This window comes from Gracilinanus agilis, chromosome 2 (genome assembly GCF_016433145.1).
Source record: "Gracilinanus agilis isolate LMUSP501 chromosome 2, AgileGrace, whole genome shotgun sequence".
NCBI lineage: Eukaryota > Metazoa > Chordata > Mammalia > Didelphimorphia > Didelphidae > Gracilinanus > Gracilinanus agilis.
This window is the reverse complement of record NC_058131.1, coordinates 605,238,054-605,261,111: the sequence shown is the minus strand read 5'-3', so window position 1 is coordinate 605,261,111 and position 23,058 is coordinate 605,238,054. Positions and strand designations below refer to the sequence as shown.

Below are 23,058 nucleotides of genomic sequence, written 5' to 3'. Positions count from 1 at the left end.
GAAGGGAAGGGAGGGGCGAGGGGGAGTGGAGGGAAATGGGGGTGGGGCTGGCATGGAGCACATTCGGGGGCGGTTGACTGGGGAAGGGGGGCGGGACTCCGATGGAATGTGGGTGGGGCGAAGAGTGTAAGGGCTGGGAGATAGATATATATAAGGATGAGTTAGGGAAAGGAGGTCGGAAGCAATTCGGGATGGGAGAATGACAGAGTGGGGTGATAAGAGGGAGGGAGATGAAGGCTGGGAAGATCTGTAGGAGGGAGGCGGGGATGGAAGGAGGGAGGATTCGAGGAGGAGGCGTGGCGAAGCGTATGGGGCGGGGCTTTGGATGAACGAAGGCGGGGCTAAGAGTATTGCGAGGGAGGGAGGAGCTAAAGAAAGAAGGGAGGCGAGGACAACGAGTTGAAGTCCTGGGGTAGGGGGCGGGGCGAGACTGGGAAGGAGCCGGAGGAAAAGGAAGGAAGGAAGGGGTCGGGGCCTGAGAGCGGGGGCGGGGCTTTGCTCGTCCCGCCGCTCGGTTCCTCCCAGAAGATGGCGGCCTTCAGATGGCAGCTCCTGGCGCTGGCATTGTTCTTTACTTCTGATCTGCTGTTGTGTCTGATCTCTGCGAACGAGGACACGAAGACCACGGCCCAGCCGCCTCCTCCTCGGAAGAAGAAGGACATTCGCGATTACAACGATGCGGACATGGCACGGCTGCTGGAGCAATGGGAGGTCCGTGCGGCCTCGGCATCCCGGCCCTTCCCGCGTGATCCCCTTCCCTCCTCCCTCTACCGTCTTCTCTAATGTCCTAGCCCCCTCCTTTATTCTTTTATGCCCCTCTCCATCCTTCCTCTAAGTCTTCTTCCCTCTTCCTTCCAGTGTGTCCTGATCGCTTCCTATATAGAGTGAGTGGAGGTGGTGATTGTTATTGTTTCTTTTTTCCTCCCAATCCCAGGGAATATGTTTAAAAGTTTTCCAGTTATTTTCTTTTTCCTTTCAACTTCAATAAGATAGGTTGCAACAGCAGGTAATATTTATACTAAGAAAGAGCCGTGCAAAAAAGTTATTGCTATGAGAGAGCAATGAATCAAACGTCATACCAGAAACAAGCTTTATTTACCATTCATTTGTTTCTCCTAATAAGTTTGGGTCTTTCCTCTTTATTTTCTAGTCCCCCCAAATGATAGAAGCTAAGTCTTGTGGGCAAGTTATTTCACTTTTCCGGGATTAATTTTCTCATCTGTAAAATAAAAGGATCCAACTAGGTCTTTTCCAATTATAACATGCTTTGATTCTTTGCTGAAAGGTACCTTGACTTAACTGTGTGAGGGTAAGTGTGCACAGCTCTGACTCTTGTGATGTGCTAGATGTTTTACCTACCTAGATTATGTAACTTTGAAGCATAATGTTCACTGACTTCTGCATTCCTCTCATTTTATAGGAAATGACCTAACTTTACAGACACTACTATTTGTTGAGCATCCAGATTTTTTCACTGGACAGAACATGTCTCCTTTCTCCTCTAAATGACTGTGGTACTAGGCATATCTTTGACTTTGGTTTCTTCATCCGGAAGATGAGTTATTAGATTAGTTGTTGGTTATGAGATATAATATCCAAAATATTTCTGGCACCAAGGAGCTGTGATCCACATGATATTTTTCAATAGTGTCATAAGTGATAACAATGATAACTTTCAGGTACTTATGTTAAGAATTTTTAGTGTGCTTTGTTCAAAGAGAGTAGACTTCTATTGTCGGTTTTTTTTGACAGGTCAGTGAGTTGGAATGGAAAAAGTCAATTGGAATATGGTTTAGGTTTTGCAACTAAAATCAGTCTTGATTTTTTTTAAACTAAAATATTTGATTTTTTATGTGACAGGATGAAGTTTCCTCACATGTGTGTATACTCATACACACATATGATCATATGTATATTTGTACATATGCAGGATGTTCCAAAAGTTTTACTGCAATTTTAAGCTATTAAAATTTAATGAGTACACATATATACCTATATTAGAAAATGTTTTGAATATATTGGGAAATGTTTTGACTATTTGGAAAATGTAAGGGAGTATTTCTAATATTGTATGTATATACAAAATACATATGTATATGCATATGATGAAAATACATATATGCTTTGCTTCTATAGATGACATATATGTGTATGGGTTTCTATATAACATACATACATGCCTTTTTTGCATGTTGGTTATCTGCTAGTCTCAACGTTTTATCCAACAGAAACTACCAAAAAATTCTGCCTAAAAAATGTGTTCATTGATAAATAAAAGTAAAATAGGAAGTAATGAAGGCTAGCAAAAATAGAAATAAAACCCCTTTTTTTTAGTGCCTTTATGGTGTCTTCCATCCCTGACAGAAAATACATAGGTAATCCCTGTTTGCTGTAAAATATAAAATCATAGGATGTAGAGTTGAATGAGACCCCAAGCCTTTTTCTCTAGAATCCCAAGTTATTTTCCCCATACCATATAGTTTTCAAGAGTTTTACAACTAGAAGGAATCTTTGAGATAATATGGTCTAACACTTTTTTTTAAGCCCTTACCTTCTATCTTAGTATCAAATCTAAAAGAGAGGTGAAGGCTAGGCAATTGGGGTTAAATGACTTTTCCAGGGTCACACAGCTAGGAAGTATCTGAGGTCAGATTTGGACCCAGGTCTTCCTGACTCAGGGCCCCAATTCACTTTTTTTTTTTTTAATTTTTAAGTACTTTATTGCTTCTACGAATTTTAGAAGTTTCACCAATGAAGTGTGGATAAACATTACTTTTAAACAGCTTCCCTCATAATCCTGCTTAGTTTCTGGATCTTGGTTCTTGCAGAAATATCCACATATTTCTCTCCTATACGAACAATCATTCCTCCCATGATTGAAGGATCAATCTTGGCTTCCATTTTCAGGACTTGACCCTTACGTAGGAAGCTGTTCAGAACTGCTTCTAATTCTGAAAGAGTTAAGCTATCTAAAGCAGATGCAGTAGTAACTAAACATGATACTTCTCCATGATTCACACTCATTATAGTAGAAAATGCTGAAATAATTCCTGGGGTGTTGTTTAAACGACCATTTTCAGCAAGCAATTTCATGAAGTTGGTTGTGATGGGGGGAAACTTTTCTTTTGCTATTAAGTCATTTAGGGCTGCCATCTTAATAGTATGCTTGATATGGGGATTCATAAAAGAGGCAACTGTTTTGGGTTCCTTCAAAATTTTTGTTACTCTGATTAACTCCTTTTCAACAGCATCCAGCTTATTCTACTTGGATGCAGCAGAATAAAGAGCAGTGGCGTATTGACCTTCTAGCCCATACAATTGAATTGGAGGCCTGACGAGTTTGGCAAATGGTCTGGCCACTGAAGTGGTAAAGCAGCATATCTGCTGGACCGCCCCAGAATTAGCGGTCACCACCATCTTTTTTCTCCTGTGGCCACTGTAGGTCCTCACTTATTTTTTTTTTTTTAAACCCTTGTACTTTCGGTGTATTGTCTCATAGGTGGAAGATTGGTAAGGGTGGGCAATGGGGGTCAAGTGACTTGCCCAGGGTCACACAGCTGGGAAGTGGCTGAGGCCGGGTTTGAACCTAGGACCTCCTGTCTCTAGGCCTGACTCTCACTCCACTGAGCTACCCAGCTGCCCCCTCACTTATTTTTATATATGAAAAAAATGAGACCTAGTAATTTAAAAATTTAATTCCCTCCCCTCCAAGATTATACAAATAATGACTTTAATCCCAGTTTCCTAACTCTTAAGATGTGAAAAGGCATGTATTTCTAGCAGTTAATTTGGAATTCCTTTTCTTTTATAAGCCTCTTATTCAATGCAACGTCTAATAAGAGCATTTTATTTTTCATGATTACTGTTGAAATATTAGTAAGACTTGGAAATTTGAGTTAAAAGTTTACTTTGTTCTTTTAGCATTACATCCCAAGTGTGGTATTTATTATTTCCTAAAGAAATTTTTGCTTTAATTAAGCAGTCAGTTCTCCTAAAAATTCCTGGCAGTTTTCAAGGTAAAAGTTGCTCTTTCTTAGATGATTATTTTTTGGTTGTCAATAATTTTCTTCCACTTTGTTCAATAGTTCTCTTTCAATTTTATTAATTTCTTCTTTGATTTTTAGGATTTCCAATTTAGTCTTTACTTGGGGATTTTTAATTTGTTGTTTTTTCTTGTTTTATTTAGTTGCATGCCCAATTTATTGATATTCTTTTTCTCTGCTTTCATTGATGTGAGTGTTTAGAGATACAAATTTTCTCCAAAGTACTGCTTTGGCTGTAGTCCATACATTTTGATATGTTGTCTCATTCTTATTTTCTTATTTTGAATTTGTCTTTCCATGGACCCTTATTGATTATAATTTTTATTGCATCATGATCTGAAGAGGTTGCATTTATTCTCTCTGCATTTGATTGTGAAGTTTTTATGACTTAATACATGGTAAATTTTTGTGTAAGTGCCATGTAATGCTGAAAAGAAGATTTATTCCTTTCTATTCCCATTCAGTTTTCTTCAGAGATCTGTTGGTTTTAACTTTTCTAAAATATCATGCACTTCCTTCACTTCTTTCTTGTTTATTTTTTGGTTTGATTATCTAGATCTGAGAGGACAAAGTTGAGGTTCTCCACTAGTATAGTTTTACTATCTATTTCTTCCTGAAGCTCATTTAGTTTCTCCTTTAAAATTTGGAGGCTATATCATTTGGTGCATATATGTTTAGTATTAATATTATTTCACTGGCTATGGTATCTTTTATCAAGATGTAATTTCCTTCCTCATCTCTATAATTAGATCTAGTTTGGCTTTAGTTTTGTTTGAGATCGATTGCTACTCTTGTTTTATTTTTTAAACTTCAGCTAAAGCACAATATATTCTGCTTCAGCCCCTTACCTTTATTCTGCGTGTATCTCCCTGCATCAAATATGTAAACAATATATAGTAGGGTCCTGGTTTTTAATCCATTCTACTATCCACTTCCATTTTATGGGTGAGTTCATCCATTCACATTACAAATTTTATTGCCCTCTTTCTCATTTTCTCCTTATTGCAGATGTCTGGGCCTCCCCTTTGGCCTACACTAACCAGGTGCTCTGCTGACTGCCTTTAGTTGGGGCTGGGGTCTCAGTTTGGGCCTGGGCATGGCTCAGAGACTCACTTTGGACCTATACCAGCCAGCCACATGAAGGACTGGTGCTAGGGCTTGGAACTTTAAAGAGTGTGAGTGAGATTGCACTGTTGTTGGTGTAGGCAGGATCTTAAGGTCTGAAGGTTGGTTGGGCTCAGCTTCAGAACCTGGAGCAGTAGATGTGGGGTGAAGGGGCTTGCCATTGGCTTGCACTGGTTTTCCTTGGTGCAACTTTTCTGCAGGCTTCACTCCCCTCTCACCTCAGTGAACCAGACCCTTTCTTCCTACCTTCCAAGTTATTTTCAGCAGGAAAGTGGCTTCACTCTGTCCTTTTGTTGGTGCTTTCACTCCAGTCTTCGTTTTGAAACGTTATTTTAAGATTGGTTGGAGAGGATTACCAGAATGGTTTCAGCCATCTTGGCTCTGCCCCAGAACTATATTCTGCACTTTGTTTATTTCTGCTTTTGTAGGTTAACCACAGTCACTTATATTTGAAGTACATAGAAGATTCAAGATAAATAGGAAAAGCTGGATTAGGATAGTTAAAGGCCCTACTGCCTTTTCTACAAGTTGTTATTTTGACTACAGCTTGACATTAATGACTTAGAATAAACATTGTTCAGGTTATTTTTATTTTCGTCCTTTTAAAATCTATATAATCACTAGTTACCATTATGTATTACAAAGTGGTACAGTATAGTAGGAAGAGTACTGAATTTGTAGTCAGAGCACTTGGATTTAAATCCTAGTTCTGCTACTTTTGCTACTTGTGTAACCATGAATAATATGGTTTTCTAATAATCAGATCTGGTCTTTTCATTCTTCTTTAATTGTTAAACATCTTAAAATTTGAAGTTTTCCCTCCTTTCTCCCCTTTGCCTCTTAATACTTCTATATGCTCAGCATTAGAGATTTCATCTGATATTCTAGGTCCAAATTGACATTTTTAGCCCCTAGATTTTTTTTTGAGCCCCAGTCATGAATTTAGATGTCATTGAATATCTGCATAATAATTGATACTACTTCTACCTCAAATTTTGCATTTCAAAAACTGAACTCATTAGTTCCCCTCTACTACCCCACTTAATTCAGTCAATTTCCCAAGACCTGTGAATTTTTCCCATCAGAGGACTGTAGATTTTTAGCTTCAAGAGACTTTAAAGGCCATTGATCCAAACCTGTCACTATATTGATGAGGAAATTGAGAGGTTAAGTGTCTGGTCCAAGGGCACATAAATCAGAAGGGAGAAAGGTGAAATTTGAACCTAGTTCCTCTGATTCTAATCCTAGGTCTTCTGACTCCAAACCCACTGCTTTTATCCACTTAAATCCATTGAAAGCTTCTCTTAGTCTCTCTAAAATTCTAGCGCTTGCTTTTTATTGACTATTTCTAATTTATCCTGTATGTAGCTTGTTTGAATATAGTTATTTGTATATTGTCTCCTGCATTACAGCTTCTTAGAGTAAGGATTGTCTTTTGCCTTTTTTATTGACAGTATCTGTCACACACAAAGTGTTTTAATAAATATTTATTGACTGACTCATTGATTTATTACTGCCCCTTCCTTTTTACTCTTTCAACTATCACCCTAATTTGGGTCTTTATCACTTAATGCTTTGAGTACTGAAGTCTATTGTTTATTTCCCTTTTCCCAGCCATCTTCCATTCTGTCACCTGAATGCTCTTTCTAAAATATCAGTTTTCATCTTGTCACTACTCATTTTTCAATGCTTCTTCATCCTTAGAGAATCAAGTCCTAATTTCTTAACCAAATTTTCAAGAGACCCTCTGCAATTCAGCCTAAGACATGTAACAAATAAAATTAATATAGAAGGGTATATTTAAAAATATTAAGGTTTTATTGTAATCCATATTGATAATTAAGAAAACCACATACCTGCTAAGATCTAATTTTAATGGCCTGCCATACCTTCCCCTTGGCTGCTTCCTAGGAAAGAGAGCATCCCAATCAAGTTCTGAGACTTTATACCTTTGTCTACATAATCACACTTCCTGCCTACCTGTATTACAAGAGGAATCATGGGAAATGTAGTTTTCAAGTCCTCTAGACATCCACAGGAAGTTTATATCATGGATCTCAATATTAAGTTCAAGGAACCCCAAATTTTCAATATCACAGACAGCCTACCTGTCTGACTTATCTTCTGCTATTTTCTCACATGAATTTACCTCTGTAGTCAAATTCTTTACAGCTCATAGAACAGGCTTATTCTTTCTTCCACATTTTCTAAGTTTCTTAGCCTGAAATGCTTTCTCCTCTTGTTTTTTTGAATAATGACTGTTCTTCAGGGCCCATCTGAAGTTCTGCATTCTTTGTGAAGCTTTTCTTCATGACTCTAGCCCATAACTCTTTGTTTGACTGTTGTCTTAGTTGTGTCTTTTATGCCCATGCTTTGTCTCTAGTTATACCATAAGGCCAGGGATTTCATTCTACATGCTTGCATGTTCTGTACAACATTGAGCAAAGCCCCTATATGTAGCTATTCACTTTAGCAGATACTTGCTACACATTGTCTACTATGTGCAAAGCACTGGTTTGTTAGATACAAAGACTAGGAGTCACTACCCTTAATAAGCCTATATTCTACCGAGAGGGATTTATATACACAAGTAAGTACAAAGTAATTTTATGAGGGTGAGAGTGCAGATGATGAGGGAATTAGGTGCTTAAAAATATTTGTTGATTGAACCATGTAAAACCATAATAGACTTTATAGTATGATTAAATGAGAAACTCTGAACAATGCTATTCTTTCAAGCCTTATAATAAATTTTTACCTTTGTAAGAAATAATATCAACTTTGATTCACAAGAAGTGACCTGTGTACTATGCTTTATTGCCAATTTTCTTCCAAATGCCTTGACTTCTTTTCCTTCCATGTGTTGCCAATGTATACTGCTCTCTTTTTGCTAGGATGATTTTGTTCTTTTTGAATACTGAAATTTAGATGTCCTACTGAAGGGGGAACTCTGCTACAATTTATTTAAAGGGTAAAATACAGGTAGATCATGTAACATTTTACCCTTGACTAGTGTTTTGATAATTTCTACTTGCTTCTATAGCCAGTATTCACTACTCTTGTAACAAGGTCATTCCTTCTTTATTATTTTCCTCATCTCTTAACCTAGAATGGCTTTTTGTCATTGCTTATCTGAATCATGTTTTCACAAATTGAAATTTTTTCCCAGATTTCGTAAAGGTGTTTAACAAATACCTTTAGAACTTAACCTTACATAGATGATATTGTAAAGTATCCTTGGGATCCAGTCTTTAAGATACTACCGTTCATTTCTCTGAAGTTCACTGTGATATATAGTTAAGCTTCCTGAAACTTGGCACTATAAACACCAAACTTCTTAAAAGAAGGACCTTTCTCCTCCCCATTATAGTGTATCAAAAGCTCACTTCAACCTAATATGCAAAAGTAATTGAGCAATGCTGTTTAAAAAAAATAGAACCAATAACGTTTGAAGCAATAGTTTTTAATAGTATATTTAACATTTTTCATTTTTTTCCCTTTACCACAGAAAGATGATGACATAGAAGAAGGGGACCTTCCAGAACATAAAAGACCTTCAGCACCAATAGATTTCTCTCAAATTGATCCAGGCAAACCAGAGAGCATATTGAAAATGACAAAAAAGGGAAAAACCCTTATGATGTTTGCAACAGTGTCAGGAAATCCCACAGAAAAGGAGACTGAAGAAATAACCAGCTTATGGCAGGGGAGTCTTTTCAATGCCAACTATGATGTTCAAAGGTAAAGTATACAGGCTTATAAGGACTGTACATGGTATGCCTTTCATTGTTACCTTAATATTTTTTTCTTCCAAAGACCCACTTTTATGTAAATAGTGAATGCCCATCCAACTCCCCATTTCCATGTTGATTAAACAAATATTTTAATAAGCATCCACTATTTACAAATAGTGCCAGGGGCTGGGATATAGAAACAAAAATTATATTTGTTTCTGCTCTCAGAGTTTATACTCTTGGGGGTGTGGGGGAGGAATATATATATATATATATATATATATATATGTATGTATATTTTTCATATATACATATATATTTTGCATTTACTCTTTTCCTTTTTTGTTAGTAACTTTTTAGTAGAAGAAAACTTATTTTCTATTTCCTTTATCTCCCCAGTTAACTCCTTTTGAAAGATATATGTACTTACTACTTTCATTCCTATTCCTCTCACTTTTTTTTCTTAAATTCTTAGCTTCTGATTTAGTATCACTTCTATGACAGAAGGTTGGCAAGGACTAGGCAATTGGGTTAAGTGGCTTGCCTGGGGTCACATAACTAGAAAGTGTCTGAGACCAGATTTGAACTCAGATCTACCCAATTCCAGGCTTGGTGCTCTATCCACTGTGCTGCCTAGCTGCTTCCTTCTCATCCTATTCTAAATTCTCTACAGTCTGGCTTTTGACCTCATCATTCAAATGAAATTGCTCTCCAAAGTTACCAGTGATCTCTTCATTGCCAAATCTAATGGCCTTTTCTCAGTCTCCATTTTTCTTGACCTTTCTACAGACTTTGACACTGCCAGTCACCATCTTCTCTTGGATACTCCTTTGAGAGTGTTCTCTCCATGTTCTCCTACCTTTTTGCATTTTCTTTCTCAGTCTCCTTTGCTGTATCTTCATCCAGGTCCCTCATGTTTCTCTCCTGGAGCTTCTTCTCTTCTCACCCCCTACACTGTCTCGTTTGGGAATCTTATAAGTGAGTCAATGTGCCTATGTGCCAAGGCACTGTGCTAATTGCTGGGGATATAAAGAGAGGCAAAAGCAATTCTTGCTCTTAATGAGATTTCATTCTAATGGAGTCAGCATGCAAAAAACTATACTTAGAATATTTAAAAGTGAACTTGGAGAGAAAGCATTAGCAGTAGGTGAAGGGGAATAGGAATAGGTCCAGTTATTTCTGTGAAGATGCTTTTCACATTTATATATCCAGTTCTCACCTCTCTCCCATGCTCTAATCTCTTATCACCTTTTTGACATCCCTACTTGAACATTCTCAAAGCATCTCAAACTCAGTATGTCCCAGAGGGAGCTCATTTTTCCCTACACCCTTCCCTCTTGAAAACTTCTCTGTTACTCTTCAGGGTACCACTGTCTTCTCAGTCACACAGGTGGCCCTGCAACCTCAGTGTTTTTTTCAACTCCTGCCTCAGACTGAACTCCCCATGTCTGGTCTCTTGGCAGGTCTTATTTTAAACCTCACCCCCATCTCTTAGATACTGTTATAAAAAAAATAATAGTAGGGACTCTTCTCGATACTGTTATGCTCCTAGGGATATTGGTTAGGGAAGTGGTGCCTTTTGTATTCCCCTAGGTAGCTGGGAACACCCACTCAGGCACCTTAGTTTGATGGTATAAGCCCCTTTCTAAATATAACAGTGCCCAGGTAGGACCCTTATGGGTTTGTGGATGAGTAACCCTTTCAAGTCCCACCTGGGGTTGGATTAATTAATATTATTGGGCTCTATTAGCCTTGGATAACGTTTTCATCTGACTGAGTTGCTCCCTCCCCAAAGACCACTCAGGAAGGTACTTAAATAAACATTATCTATAGATGTTAAATAGGGAAAGGAATAATTGGGAACGGATTGGGTATAGGAGACTTTGTCACTATAGCTATGATCAATAATAATCCCTCAGGACTGTAGGCTTTTGTTTCAGTAAGCTGGAGCTTTTGTTCTTCCCCTCTGGTTCAGGTTGGCTATGGCCAAACCAGAGAGTAATCTGCAGATGTATGGATGGTTTCTCTCAGCTTCCTTCCTCTCAGTTTGTGATGTCAGCCTTACAGCCTTCAGGAAATATCTACCCTTCACCTCCCTCTGCTTCTTCTCCTTCCCTCCTCCCAGTTACCACCCGGACCCAGATACCTAAATATCTAATGATGATCTAATGCCTAAATATCTAGGGATATTCCAAGAGCATCAATGGTCAAAGCTCCAAGACCAAAGACCTCCAGGACCAAAGACTTCCCCCCAGATCACTGTGAGGGCTAGTTATATCCTCAGGCCAACCGACTTTTCCCTCTCCTAACTAACTGCCTCTGCGAACATTCAGAGGTCTCCAACTGTCTTTACCCTCAATCAAGGTGAGACAAAACAACTCTCAGAGCTTGAATATAACAATACATGTCCCTTTCCCTGCTTCTATCATGCCCTCCACTAAGTACTGAAATACCCTCTAGTTATTCTCCCTGCCTCATCTCTCCCCACTCTAACTTTTTCCTAAAGTGCTGCTGTGGCCAGGCCATCTTGCCTCTGTTATTCCCCTGTGCCTCCACCACTACAGTGGTGGCTTCCTATTATTCCAGATCAAATATAAATTTTCTGTCTGGCATTTCTTAACCTGGCCACCCCTTACCATCCCTTTACACTTTATTATTCCTCCTCTCCTTCCCCCAATTTGGGGACACAAGCCCTTTTTTTTTTTTAATTTTTTTAAACCCTTAACTTCTGTGTATTGGCCCATAGGTGGAAGAGTGGTAAGGGTGGGCAATGGGGGTCAAGTGACTTGCCCAGGGTCACACAGCTGGGAGGTGTCTGAGGCCGGATTTGAACCTAGGACCTCCTGTGTCTAGGCCTGACTCTCAATCCACTGAGCTACCCAGATGCCCCATACACAAGCCCTTTTGCTTTACTTTACCAGTAGCATTCATTCTCCTAGCCTGGAAATTGCTTTCCACTTCCATCTCCTATCTTGATTGGATTCCTTAAAGACTCAGCTCCCATCCTGCCTTCTGAAGAAGACAATGATGTCCCCCAGTGCTTTCCCTATTACTGTATAAAGCCTTCATGAGGTTGTAATGTCCTTGAGAACAAGGACCTACCAGCACTTAGTAAGGTGCCAGTCCTGGGCACATATTTAGAGCTTAATAAATAAATGCTCATCTACTGACTGACTGACTGATTACTATGCCTACTCTTTAAAAAAATGAATTCAGTAACCATTTATTAAACACTTTTATTTCTAGGCCTAAAGGACATATAAAAATAAATAAGACTTTGTTCTTTCCCTCAAGTCATTTACATAAATTCTACCTAGTGTCTTTGTAAAAGCTCTTTTCTAATCCCATTAGTTGTCATTTTATTTCTCTCCTGTTGTTCAATGTGAGTGATTAGATAACCCATGCTTTGAAGAGAGGCAAATTCCTTAGGAGTTAACAGTTTTCTTCTTTTAATGTTTATATAACAAAGATTATCACTACATTTTTTTCATTTCAGTTATTAGACAGTTACCTTTCTTCTAGTCACCCAGGTTCCCAGCTAAGGAACATCCATCACCCTCACTCACCTCCTATAGCCAGTTAGTTGCCAAGTCTTGTTCATTCCTTCTCTTCAACTTCTCTCTCATTTGGCCCTAGGGTTTAAGTGACTTGCCCAGGGTTAACAAGCTACTAAGTGTCTGAAGTCAGATTTGAATCTAGGGCTTCCTGTTTCCTAGCCTGGCTATATCCACTGAACTACCTAGTTGCCCTTCTTTTATTTTTATAAAAATTTTATAAAAAATTTTTGTTGTTTTATATAAATATTATATGACTTGGTAGGATATCTAGATATGTCATATTTTATTACTCTTTTAGTGTTTCACTTACTTTTTGTGACTTTTATTGGTCTTGTAAAGAACGGCTAATGGATTTGTTGAGGGTTTAGGTGATATCCTACTATCTTGCTAAGTTGTCAATTTCAAGTTAGTGTTTTAGTTGACTTTTGGGTTTGTCTAAGTAAACTATTCTAATATTCACAAGCTGAGCTATTTTAATTTTTAACCAACCTTTTATCTGTTTTCTTATCTCATCACTGTAGCTAGCATTTCTAGGACTTAATTTAACAATGGATAGTAGATAGCTTTGTTTAATCTGTTCTGAATAGAAAAGATTCTAAAGTTTACTTAATACCTTATAATTCAATTAAGTATAAGGAAAAAGTCTTTCCCTTCCCATACTCTTTAGCATTCCTTATATTAATGGTATCACTTTTTACCAAAGGCTTTTCTACATCTTTTAAGATAATAATATGGCTTTTATTATTTTTATTGTTAATATGATTTATTGTGCTCATTTTTTTCCCTAATATTGAATTAGGAGGTGCAATATTATGTAATAGAGAAAAAACTGGCCCAAGAGTCAGGAAGACCTTGGTTCAGGTCCCACTTTTGACACAAACTAGCTGGATGACCCTGGGCCAACAAATCACTTAACCTCTAAGTGTCCCAGACAACTCTCTTAAGACTCTTAAGACTGTAGAGGATAGGATAGTTGCATATCTGCATTGGTAGAAGGTGTTTACTCATTAGATAGTCTCTACTAATAGCTAGCATTTTTATAGTGATTTAAGGTTTGCTAAACACCTCACAAATATTATTTCATTTTTTTCCTCAACAACAGTCCTAGTAGATAAGTGCTATTATTAGTACAAAAAGATATCCATTTTACAGATGAGGAAACTGAGGCCAATAAACATTATGTGATTTGCTCATGATCACTCAGCTAGTGTCTAAGGCCACATAAAAATCGAGGTTTTCCTGACTTCAGGTTTTGCACTCTATCCATTGTGCCACCTGACTGCCTATACCAATGATATCACAGATGAGATAGGAATCAAAAATATATTGAACTATCTGTGAATATGTGGTAATAAATAACCCAATTGAATTATAATGGATAATTTTTTGGATATTTTTTTTCTATCTACCTGAATTTTATGTTTTTGCATCGATATTCATTTATTACATTGTTTTGTAGTTCCTCTGTTGTCTTGAGTCTGGGGAATCAGAGCTATATTTGTCTCATGAAATTTGATAGATAATCATATTTCTCTACTTTTAAAGAGAGTTTATACTTATACTTATTTGCTCTTTTAATATTTTACATATTCCCCTATAAATATGGTCCAGTTAGCATATTTTTAGGTGATAGCAATTACTGCCTAATGGCCAACCTCAGTTTCCTTTTTCTAATACTGTTTAGATTTCCCATTTCTTATTTTGGCAAGTTGGTATTTTATAATTTTGTAGGTATTCATTTACTTATTTCAGTTTTATATGATTATGTGAAATGTTCGCATATAATTCCAATAATTTCTTCAAAGTTTTTTATAATTTACCTCCTCATTTTTCATAATATGTTTTTTTCTCCTTTTTTGGATATTTGTCTAATATTTCCTCCATTTTTGACACTATAGTGAAGATAAAATTTCCCATTTTTAAAAATGCTATATTTTATAGGAAGAAAAATAGATGGATCCACAGGAGGCCCCCCCCAAAAAAATTTTAAAAAAGCTTAGTTTTTATTCAAGTCATGCCCAAAAGACATCTCTATAGAGATGACTTTAAACACAGGTATTCTTTATTTAGTACATTAGAATCTTCTTATGATTCCTTTTATAAAGTACATAATTGTCCTCTAGTTTATCTTTTATGTAAAATAAAATTTTTATATGCATGCTAACTTTGCTAAGAGGTATTATACCAGCAGTTTTCTAAATAAAAGATCTAGCCTATAGAAGTATCAGTGTTCTTAAACATTTATATAAATAAAATATGTGTATACATAGATAGATAAATATAAAATAAAAATAAATAAAATCTATAAATATTTACATTAGGTACAACTTCCTTGCTTCTTTACACTTTTCCAACAAAATGTTTTGTCCATGAAATAGGGTTTCCACAGCCACAAAAGGAACTGACAGTATCTGAATGCAGACTGAAGCACACATTTTTAACTTTTATTTCCTCCATGATTTTTTTCTCTATTGTAAGTGATATTCATCTTCTTTCAGAACATGATGAACATGGAAATATGTATTATATAATAACTTATCTACAACCTATGTCCTAATACCTGCTATCTTAGGGAAAGCAAAAGGGGTGGAAGTGAAGGAGAGAACACGGATTATAAAATGAAAGAAAACAGTTATCAAAAATTGTCTCTACTTGTAATCTGGAAAAAATGATTAAAATTGAAAGAATAAGTATCGGCCAGCCAAAGTCTCAAAGCTTAAAATCTGATCCAGACTATCTTTCTTATTTCAGCTCAATTGTACCTAGGCTGTGTGATGGTTTGGCACACCTCAGAGCAACAGAATGTGTTGCGTTAGACCTACTAACCTTTTAAAGGGACTTAGAGAATTGGGAATATGGTCCATTATTCCTCTTATATATGTAGGCATTTGGTTTCAAGCTCTTTGGGTAGGAATAGTCAGGAGCTTTATTGGATAGAATCCACATGAATGTTCCAGGTATATCTTTGCACATGAGATATATCTTTAGCCATATATTCATACCATGTATGCACCATGGGGTGTAGCTTTAGGCATTTAGAAGTTACATGACTTGATCATCCATTTTTTGGATCTTTTTAAAAACCATTTCTTGGGTGGTATCTAAGTGGCTCAGTGGATGGAGAGCCAGACCTAGAGACGGGAGGTCCTGGGTTCAAATCTGACCACAGATACTTCCTAGCTGTGTGACCCTGGCCAAGTCTCTTGACCCCCATTGCCTAGCTCTTACCACTCTTCTACCTTGGAACCAATACACAGTATTGATTCTAAGACGGAAGGTAAGGGTTTAAAAGAAGAAAAAAAAAACATGTCTCGATTCTGCTTATTCATTTTTCAGTTCTTTTAATTTCTTCTTTGACTTTAGTTTGCAATATGTTAATCCTCCCCCACCCCACCCCACTTTTTTTTTTTAATCTAGAGACTCAGTTTAGACCCTTTTCAATTCTAACCTTTCTTGGTGTCTCTGTAGCATTTCACACTGTTGATCTTCCTTCCTTCTTTCTCTTCTCTTTCCTCTTTTTTCCAGAGGCTTTTCTCATTTGTATCTCCCCCAAAGTGTCTGATCATTCTTAGTCTTCTCTTGGATCAACTTTATCCTTCCTTATAACTTCGGATGTTTTTCAGTACTTGTCCTGAACTTTTTTTTCTTTCCCCTTTATTTCTTTTCTATGAGTTTAGTTATCTCTATGTAGATGACTCTCAAATCCAGTCCAACTCAGATTTTCCTGAGCATGTCATTTTAAACTAGAGGTTCCATAATAGGCCTCTTCAACTCAGCATGTCCAAAACAGAACTCATTATCTCCTAGGTATGCTGCAAATTTACCCGTTTTTTTTTTTAAATGTTTTTTATTTACCACTTAGGCAACACAGTCATATTAAAGTGAAATATATTTAATTTGTTGGTAATTTTTGTATCTTCCATCTCTACAACATCATTGTATCATCTGCCAAAAGGATGTTCTTAAAATTCAGGTTTGACCATATATGCGGCCTCCTTGATCAATAAATTCCAGTGGCTCCATATTACAGTAATAATCTAAGTCAAAATATAGAATTCTTCTGTTTGGCCTTCAGAACTCTTCAGAGCCTGGCTCTGAACTTCCTTTCCAGGGTCACTCTTCATTCCTCCACTGCATGACATTGGATCCAGCCAAGTTTTCCTTATGTACAATTTTCCATCTCCTGGTTCAGTACTTTTGCTCTGAACCTTTCCTTATGCTTTGAATGCTTATTCTCCTTACCCCTACTTCATAGAATCTCTAGTTTCATTGAACGCTCTCTTGAACTACCACCTCCTAGTTTCCTGACTTTTGCATTTTGTAGGGCCTCCCCTGCTCACTCTCTTCCTCTAGTTATAATGCCTTTATTTCTTAAAAGCTCCTTAAGGTCATTGACTGTTACACTTTTTGGCTCTGAATTCCCAGCACCTAGCAGAGTGCCTGGAACAGAGTAGATTCTAAAATGCTAGTTGATTGATTAATTAATATTTTCATTAAATTAATGAATTAAATTAAAATTTCTTTTCTTAATAGAAGCATTCAGGGAAATGCATTTGTCTCTGAGAACTACTTTAGCCACATCCCATAGATTTAAAATTTTTATCATCATGGTTATCTAATATGATTTTAATTTTTTCTATAATTTGGCCTTTGACTCAGTCATTCCTAGGCAAGTAATTTTTTGTCTCCAGTTATACCTTCACCTTTTGATCTTTTTTCTTGATTGATTACTATTCTTTTTGCTTGTCTTGTACTTTAAAAGTTCAGCTTTTCAACATTTATTTATAAATTCTTTAAAACCTAAGGTATGGATTATTACCTTTGTAAATATTTCATAAGCATCTGAATAAAAAATAAGTTATATAATAAGACCATTCATTTTCTTTCATATAGCTCACTCTGTTTTTCACCATATTTTGTTCAATCTTGTAATTTTTCTTATTTTTGTTAGATTTATCATGTGCCCAAAGTTGGGTAGTGAAATCATTGTCATTTATGTTTTAATAAATTCTTTTACAAATTGAGTTAATCTCCTAAAATTTGGTTGCTTTGCCATTTTATATATATGCACATATATATTTTTTTCAATATTGATAGCTTAATTCTGCAAGTATTTATTAGTGCCTACCTTGAACTCTGGGTACTGTGGATACAAAAACAAAGGAACCCTGCCCCACCCCCCGGAACTTTCATTTTACCAGATTGTTTCCCTTAATCACACTATAAATACCTTACTTACCTCTTTTCACAATTTCTAAATTGAAATACATCTTTATTGGAAATCATGATAAAGAACCCTTGATATTCTAGAGTCTGAATGCATAACTTTCTCCTGCCTTGAATTTTAAACCTACCTATACATGTCTTTCTGTCCCTCCATTCAGCCATATGTTAAATTAAGGCCTCTTGAACTAGGGTCTGTGAACCTATATTTTGATAATTATTTCAGTATAACTGATTTCTTTTATAATCCTCTGTATTTTACTTTATTTGTTCCATAATGTTTCTGAGAAGTTATCTATAGACTTCACCAGACTGCCAAAGAGGTTCATGACCCAAAGAAGGTAAAGAACCCCAGTAATAGATCCTACCACATTTGGGCATTTTGCCTTCTGCTCTGTTGCTGCCTATCTTCTCTCTGTGAACTTGCAGACTTGCCCTTCTAGACATCATCTGGTCCCCTTAGCTTTGGGTTTTCACTTTAGGACCGAGTTATCCTAATTGGCAGGTGAGAAGTAAAGTTCCCTTTAGTCCATCATATAAAGTCAGTACCAGACTGTCCTTTCCCTCCTTTCCATCCATTGATCATGAAACCACAGTCCACTCAGTACAAGCATTTTTTCAAGCTTTTTCTAAAAAAGTATTTTTATTTTTAAAAAATAAATTCTGACCTTTAAATATACTTAGTAGAACACAAAGAGGGTTTATGAAACTGATTTGCTATTTCATACTGCTTGCTTTAAAATATGTCTGTACACTCATGCACATATATGTATATATCCATAAAAAATTCAACATATTACTTTCAAAACTGTCCTACTTGTTTCTCACTCATGTCCCCTTCTCATTTCATATAATATCACCAGTTTATAAACCAGCCTAGTTTAGGCCCTTATTAACGCTTAATTAAACTATTTTAATAGCCTCTCGTTTAGTCCTCTAGGATCAAATATAAACTACTTTGGCATTTCAGACTTTTTATGACCATACCTTTTCCTACCTTTCCAGACTTCTTCTACATTATTCCTCTCCACAGTCTGTATTCCAGCTATGCAATCCTTGTTCCTCTTCACACACAACACTATATACCTAGATTGCACTTCCCCCTCACCACTGCCTCTAGGCATCTGGTTTCTTTTAAGACTCAGCTTCAGTACCACCTTCTATGTAAAGCCTTTCGTGATCTGCTGCAGCTGCCAGGTCTGTACTCCCTCCCTCCCCAAGTTAAGTTGGATTCATATTGTATTTATCATGTATATACTATATATATATATATATGTATATATATATACACACACACATACACATATGTCTTGTCTCCTCCTTTAGAATATAAACCTCTTGAAGAAAGAGACATTACACTTTTCTAGTGCTTAGCAAAGACACTGGCATATAATAGGCATTTATTAAATGCTTGTTGATTGAAAGCCTTACTCACTCAGACATTTACTTGATCACTCAATTTGTATATTATTTTCTCAAATAATACATATTTCCCAGAATTGTGTGATGGTTTGTTACTGGGTTGATATGTATATCAAAGACTCCTGCATATTTTTCTTTTTCTGGTAAAGACACTTGAAAATATGAGAGATTTTATATATATATCTCTATCTCTATCTCTATTTATTTATTTCTTTTGTTTTTGTTTTGGTTTATTTTTTTTTCCTCTTTGCATTTTCCTTATTTGCATATATTCCTTAGCTCAGCAGACTAAAAGATCCTGGGATGGCCTAATTTATCTGTGTCACATTCCAGCTTTTTTCTTTTCTCATGAAAAGAAAATAATCCTAATCTTATATTGTCTGAATTAGAGTGCTTTGATAATACCTCCCACATCACCTTCAGTGGGTGATGTGTTTCTTCTTACTTGCTTATATAAAATCCAGTTTGATATGTCCTCTGATACTGTAGATCTAGATTTTTCAATTAGGCTCCTATTAAAATTAACTGATTTTCCCTTCGTCATCTCTCTTTTAAGATCTTTTACTAGTATTCACTTATTGTGTGAAGCTTTTTACTTTCCTTTACCTTAGATGAGAGGCTCTTTTGAACCTGTTTGGTTAATGCTCCTTGTCTTCCTCCCATTACTTTATTTGGGAGTATTTTTATCTGTTCCTGGTGGAGGAGAAGGGAATTCAGGAGCTGAGTTCTTCACAACCTCTTCTACCATCATTTTGAAAGTCCCCCTCATTTTCCATTTTTTAAGGCATATATCAAAACTCATTATAAAACCACCATGTTATATAACATACCAAAATCTATTTATATTTTGACATTTAGGGAATATAGCATTTTTATGTCTGTCCTAATTTCTTTTCCATGTTAAAATTGGTGCAATGAATTCTTTTTTAATATAATTTTTGTTTCTGAATTAAATAAATGCCCCAAACAACATTTCCACATACGCAGTAGAATAGAAAAAAAAAAAGGATCTTTGTGAAAAAGCAAATCCTTTATGTGCAGCTTGGTTTTTTAAAAAGTACATAATAGATTTTAACACATTAATTTCAAAGCTATACTACTTGTCTGTTTCTTTCAAAACTTTTAATTCTCTTAGGTGCATTTAAAAACAAAATAATAAGTAGCATTTTTAAAAAGCTTTTATTTATTTTTTAGTTAAAAAAATTTTTTAACCAATTTGAAATAACAGATTTCTACATAAGTTTTCTGAACTTATATGATCCAAATTGTCTTCCTCCTTCCTTCCCTACCCTCACCCTCCCACCCTGACCTGGCAAGCAATTCAGTCAGGATTATATAGGTATTATCATGCAAAACATATTTCCATGTTGTTCATTTTTGTAAGTGAATAATCTTATAAAACCAATCATAGGGAGCAGCTGGGTAGCTCAGTGGATTGAGAGCCTGGCCTAGAGACGGGAGGTCCTAGGTTCAAATCTGGCCTCAGACATGTCTCAGCTGTGTGACAAGTCACCTGACCCTCATTGCCTAACCCTTACCATTCTTCTGCCTTGGAGCCAATACACAAGATGGAAGGTAAGGGTTTAATAAAAAAAAAATTAATTAAAAAATACCAATCATAGGTACATTTTAAAAAGTGCTTCCATAACCCTTCTTTCTTTTCTTTCTTCCTTTTTTTTCCCCGACCTTAGCATTAGTTTTCCCTTTTTCTCTCACAAAACTCCTTGCCTATTAAAAAAAGAAAAATACAATACTTGTAAGAAATCTGAATAGTCAATAGAATACATCTATACATTTATATACTCTGTCCAAAAATGTCTGCTTCCTTCTGCACCTTGAGTCCCTCACCACTGTTTTAGAAGCGCTTCTTCATTAATCTTCTGGTGGCATATGGGTGGTCATAGCATATTGATCAGAATTATTAAATTTTTCCAAGAAAAATTCTAGTTCCAAGAGTGAATTCCTTCAAATATGTTGCATTCTCTAGTAAAATATAAGTTCCTGGAGGTCAGGAATTCCATATTTATCTTTGTACTCCCAAGACCTTTGTACTTTAGCATGGTGCTGTGTACATTGTAGTTGCATAATTGATGGCTATTAAATTAATTTGTTTCATACATATTTGGGCAATTAGGAGGACAAGATAGACTTTGAGATTATTTTAGTATTTTCTTTTTAAAGTATATGGCAATATTGAATTAAGAACTTCTTCCCCCTTTACATTAGAGAATAATTTTAGCATGTTAAGACCATAACATTAATTGATGTTTTCTTATTCTCTAGGTTTATTGTTGGGTCAGATCGTGCTATCTTCATGCTTCGAGATGGCAGCTATGCTTGGGAGATCAAAGACTTTTTGATAAGCCAAGAGAGATGTGCTGATGTAACTGTGGAGGGGCAGGTATATCCTGGCAAAGGAGGAAGTAAATTAAAAAATAAAACAAAGCCAGAGAACAAGAAAAAGGAGGGAGATAAAACTAGGTCCTTTAAAGAAGACAATCGAGCCTCAAGGCAGAGAGATGATCTATGACAAACATATTAATGGAACTTTGAAAGGAGCAATTAGGAAGACATCAGCATTTTTACAGTAACTTGAGGATTGGGGAATTACAAACAATACAACCGATTACATTTATTTCTGTGAAATTCTCAGTTGGGGTTAGGTGAGTCATCAGGGATTATGATGTTTAAAAGACTTCAGTGTAAAGATGGAAGTTTACTTATTAAATTTGAGTTGTTTTTAGCCACAGGAAAGTTAATACTTAAAATCACTTTAAACTGTGACATATTTATGCTTCTGTTTAAAATTGACAGGTCACTTGTCCATTGTGGACTTTCCTCCATTATAAACAAGTAAAAACAAGGTCATCACTGTTAAAAGAATACTTTTCCTGTCCTAAAAAGAACTACTAGAAATCTTTCAAGCCAGTTGGGCTTTTTTGTGGTTAGGAAAAAAGATGTGTTAGAAGGTTATGTTCACATGAGCCATTAAGACTTTATTGACTCAATTAAGTGAAATTCTTAATGCTAGATACCCCTTTCATTATATTGCTGAGAAACTGTTGAGATTTAAAAAGTGTTATAGAAGGAATTCATTGGGCTTACATTCTTGGGAACTGGTTCTGGAGCTTCTAAAAGGTTTTATATAGGAGAGTAAAGGTTCACATTTGTTCAAAGAATCCAGGAGTGAGTAGATTACTACTGATTTGTTAGAAAAGAGGAAAAAAAAATGTTAAAGCCTTGCAGTTTCTGGTCAAAGTATAGGAAAGGTTTCTCTTAATTCTGTTTAATTTTTATTTTTTTGTTGAAAAGATGATGGTCTAGGGTCAGTATTGTCTGGACTGCCAATGTTCATGCATATGCTTTTCTTGTTTCCTCAGCATTTAGAAAAGTAACTTTAAAGATTTGTCATAATAATTAATGAGCATTTGTATTTTTACAAAATTGGGCAGCCTTTTTAGAAGTTTGTAAATATTCATGAACAGCAAAGTCCATTCCAGCATTCAGCACAGTATTGGATTATTTCATTTGTTCCTAAAATGATTGATTTTTAAAAGTGCCTAATTCTCTTTTCATGATTTTGTTTTGTATGGTACTTACATGGTACTTTGTTATTGACTGGCTTTGCTTTAATTGCCTGCTCATGAATGAGTTGTGAAATTTATATACAATTGTAATTTTTAAGAATTAAAATTATTTGAAAAATCTGAAAATTCTTATTTTTTAGTTATGTGTAACTTATGTCTTGGTTTCTGTTTCAGCTAAAAAAATCTGAAGAGTTTATTCTTAGTTATGGCCACTTTTTCTCAAAAAACATTCTATTTCTCTTCCTTTTTTCATATTACTGGTAATGATTGATTTTTTTAAATTTAATTTTAAACCCTTAACTTCTGTGTATTGACTTATAGGTGGAAGATTGGTAAGGGTAGGCAATGGGGGTCAAGTGACTTGCCC

The 23,058-nt window shown here is 35.9% G+C and overlaps 2 protein-coding genes across 2 annotated transcripts; one reads left to right on the top strand and one right to left on the bottom strand.

Annotated features, from left to right (window-relative positions):
- The first annotated feature begins 496 nt into the window (after window positions 1-496).
- MESD (mesoderm development LRP chaperone) lies at window positions 497-22,817 on the top strand. The gene is made up of 3 exons (XM_044662510.1): window positions 497-711; window positions 8,677-8,909; window positions 21,388-22,817. The coding sequence occupies exons 1-3, from the start codon at window positions 529-531 to the stop codon at window positions 21,632-21,634; spliced, it is 663 nt and encodes a 220-aa protein (XP_044518445.1). The 5' UTR covers window positions 497-528; the 3' UTR covers window positions 21,635-22,817.
- Window positions 2,776-3,439, bottom strand: LOC123236217 (ATP synthase subunit O, mitochondrial-like). Its single transcript, XM_044662511.1, is given in 1 exon segment — window positions 2,776-3,439. A coding segment is annotated over 1 exon segment (642 nt). The 5' UTR covers window positions 3,418-3,439.
- Window positions 22,818-23,058: the final 241 nt, after the last annotated feature.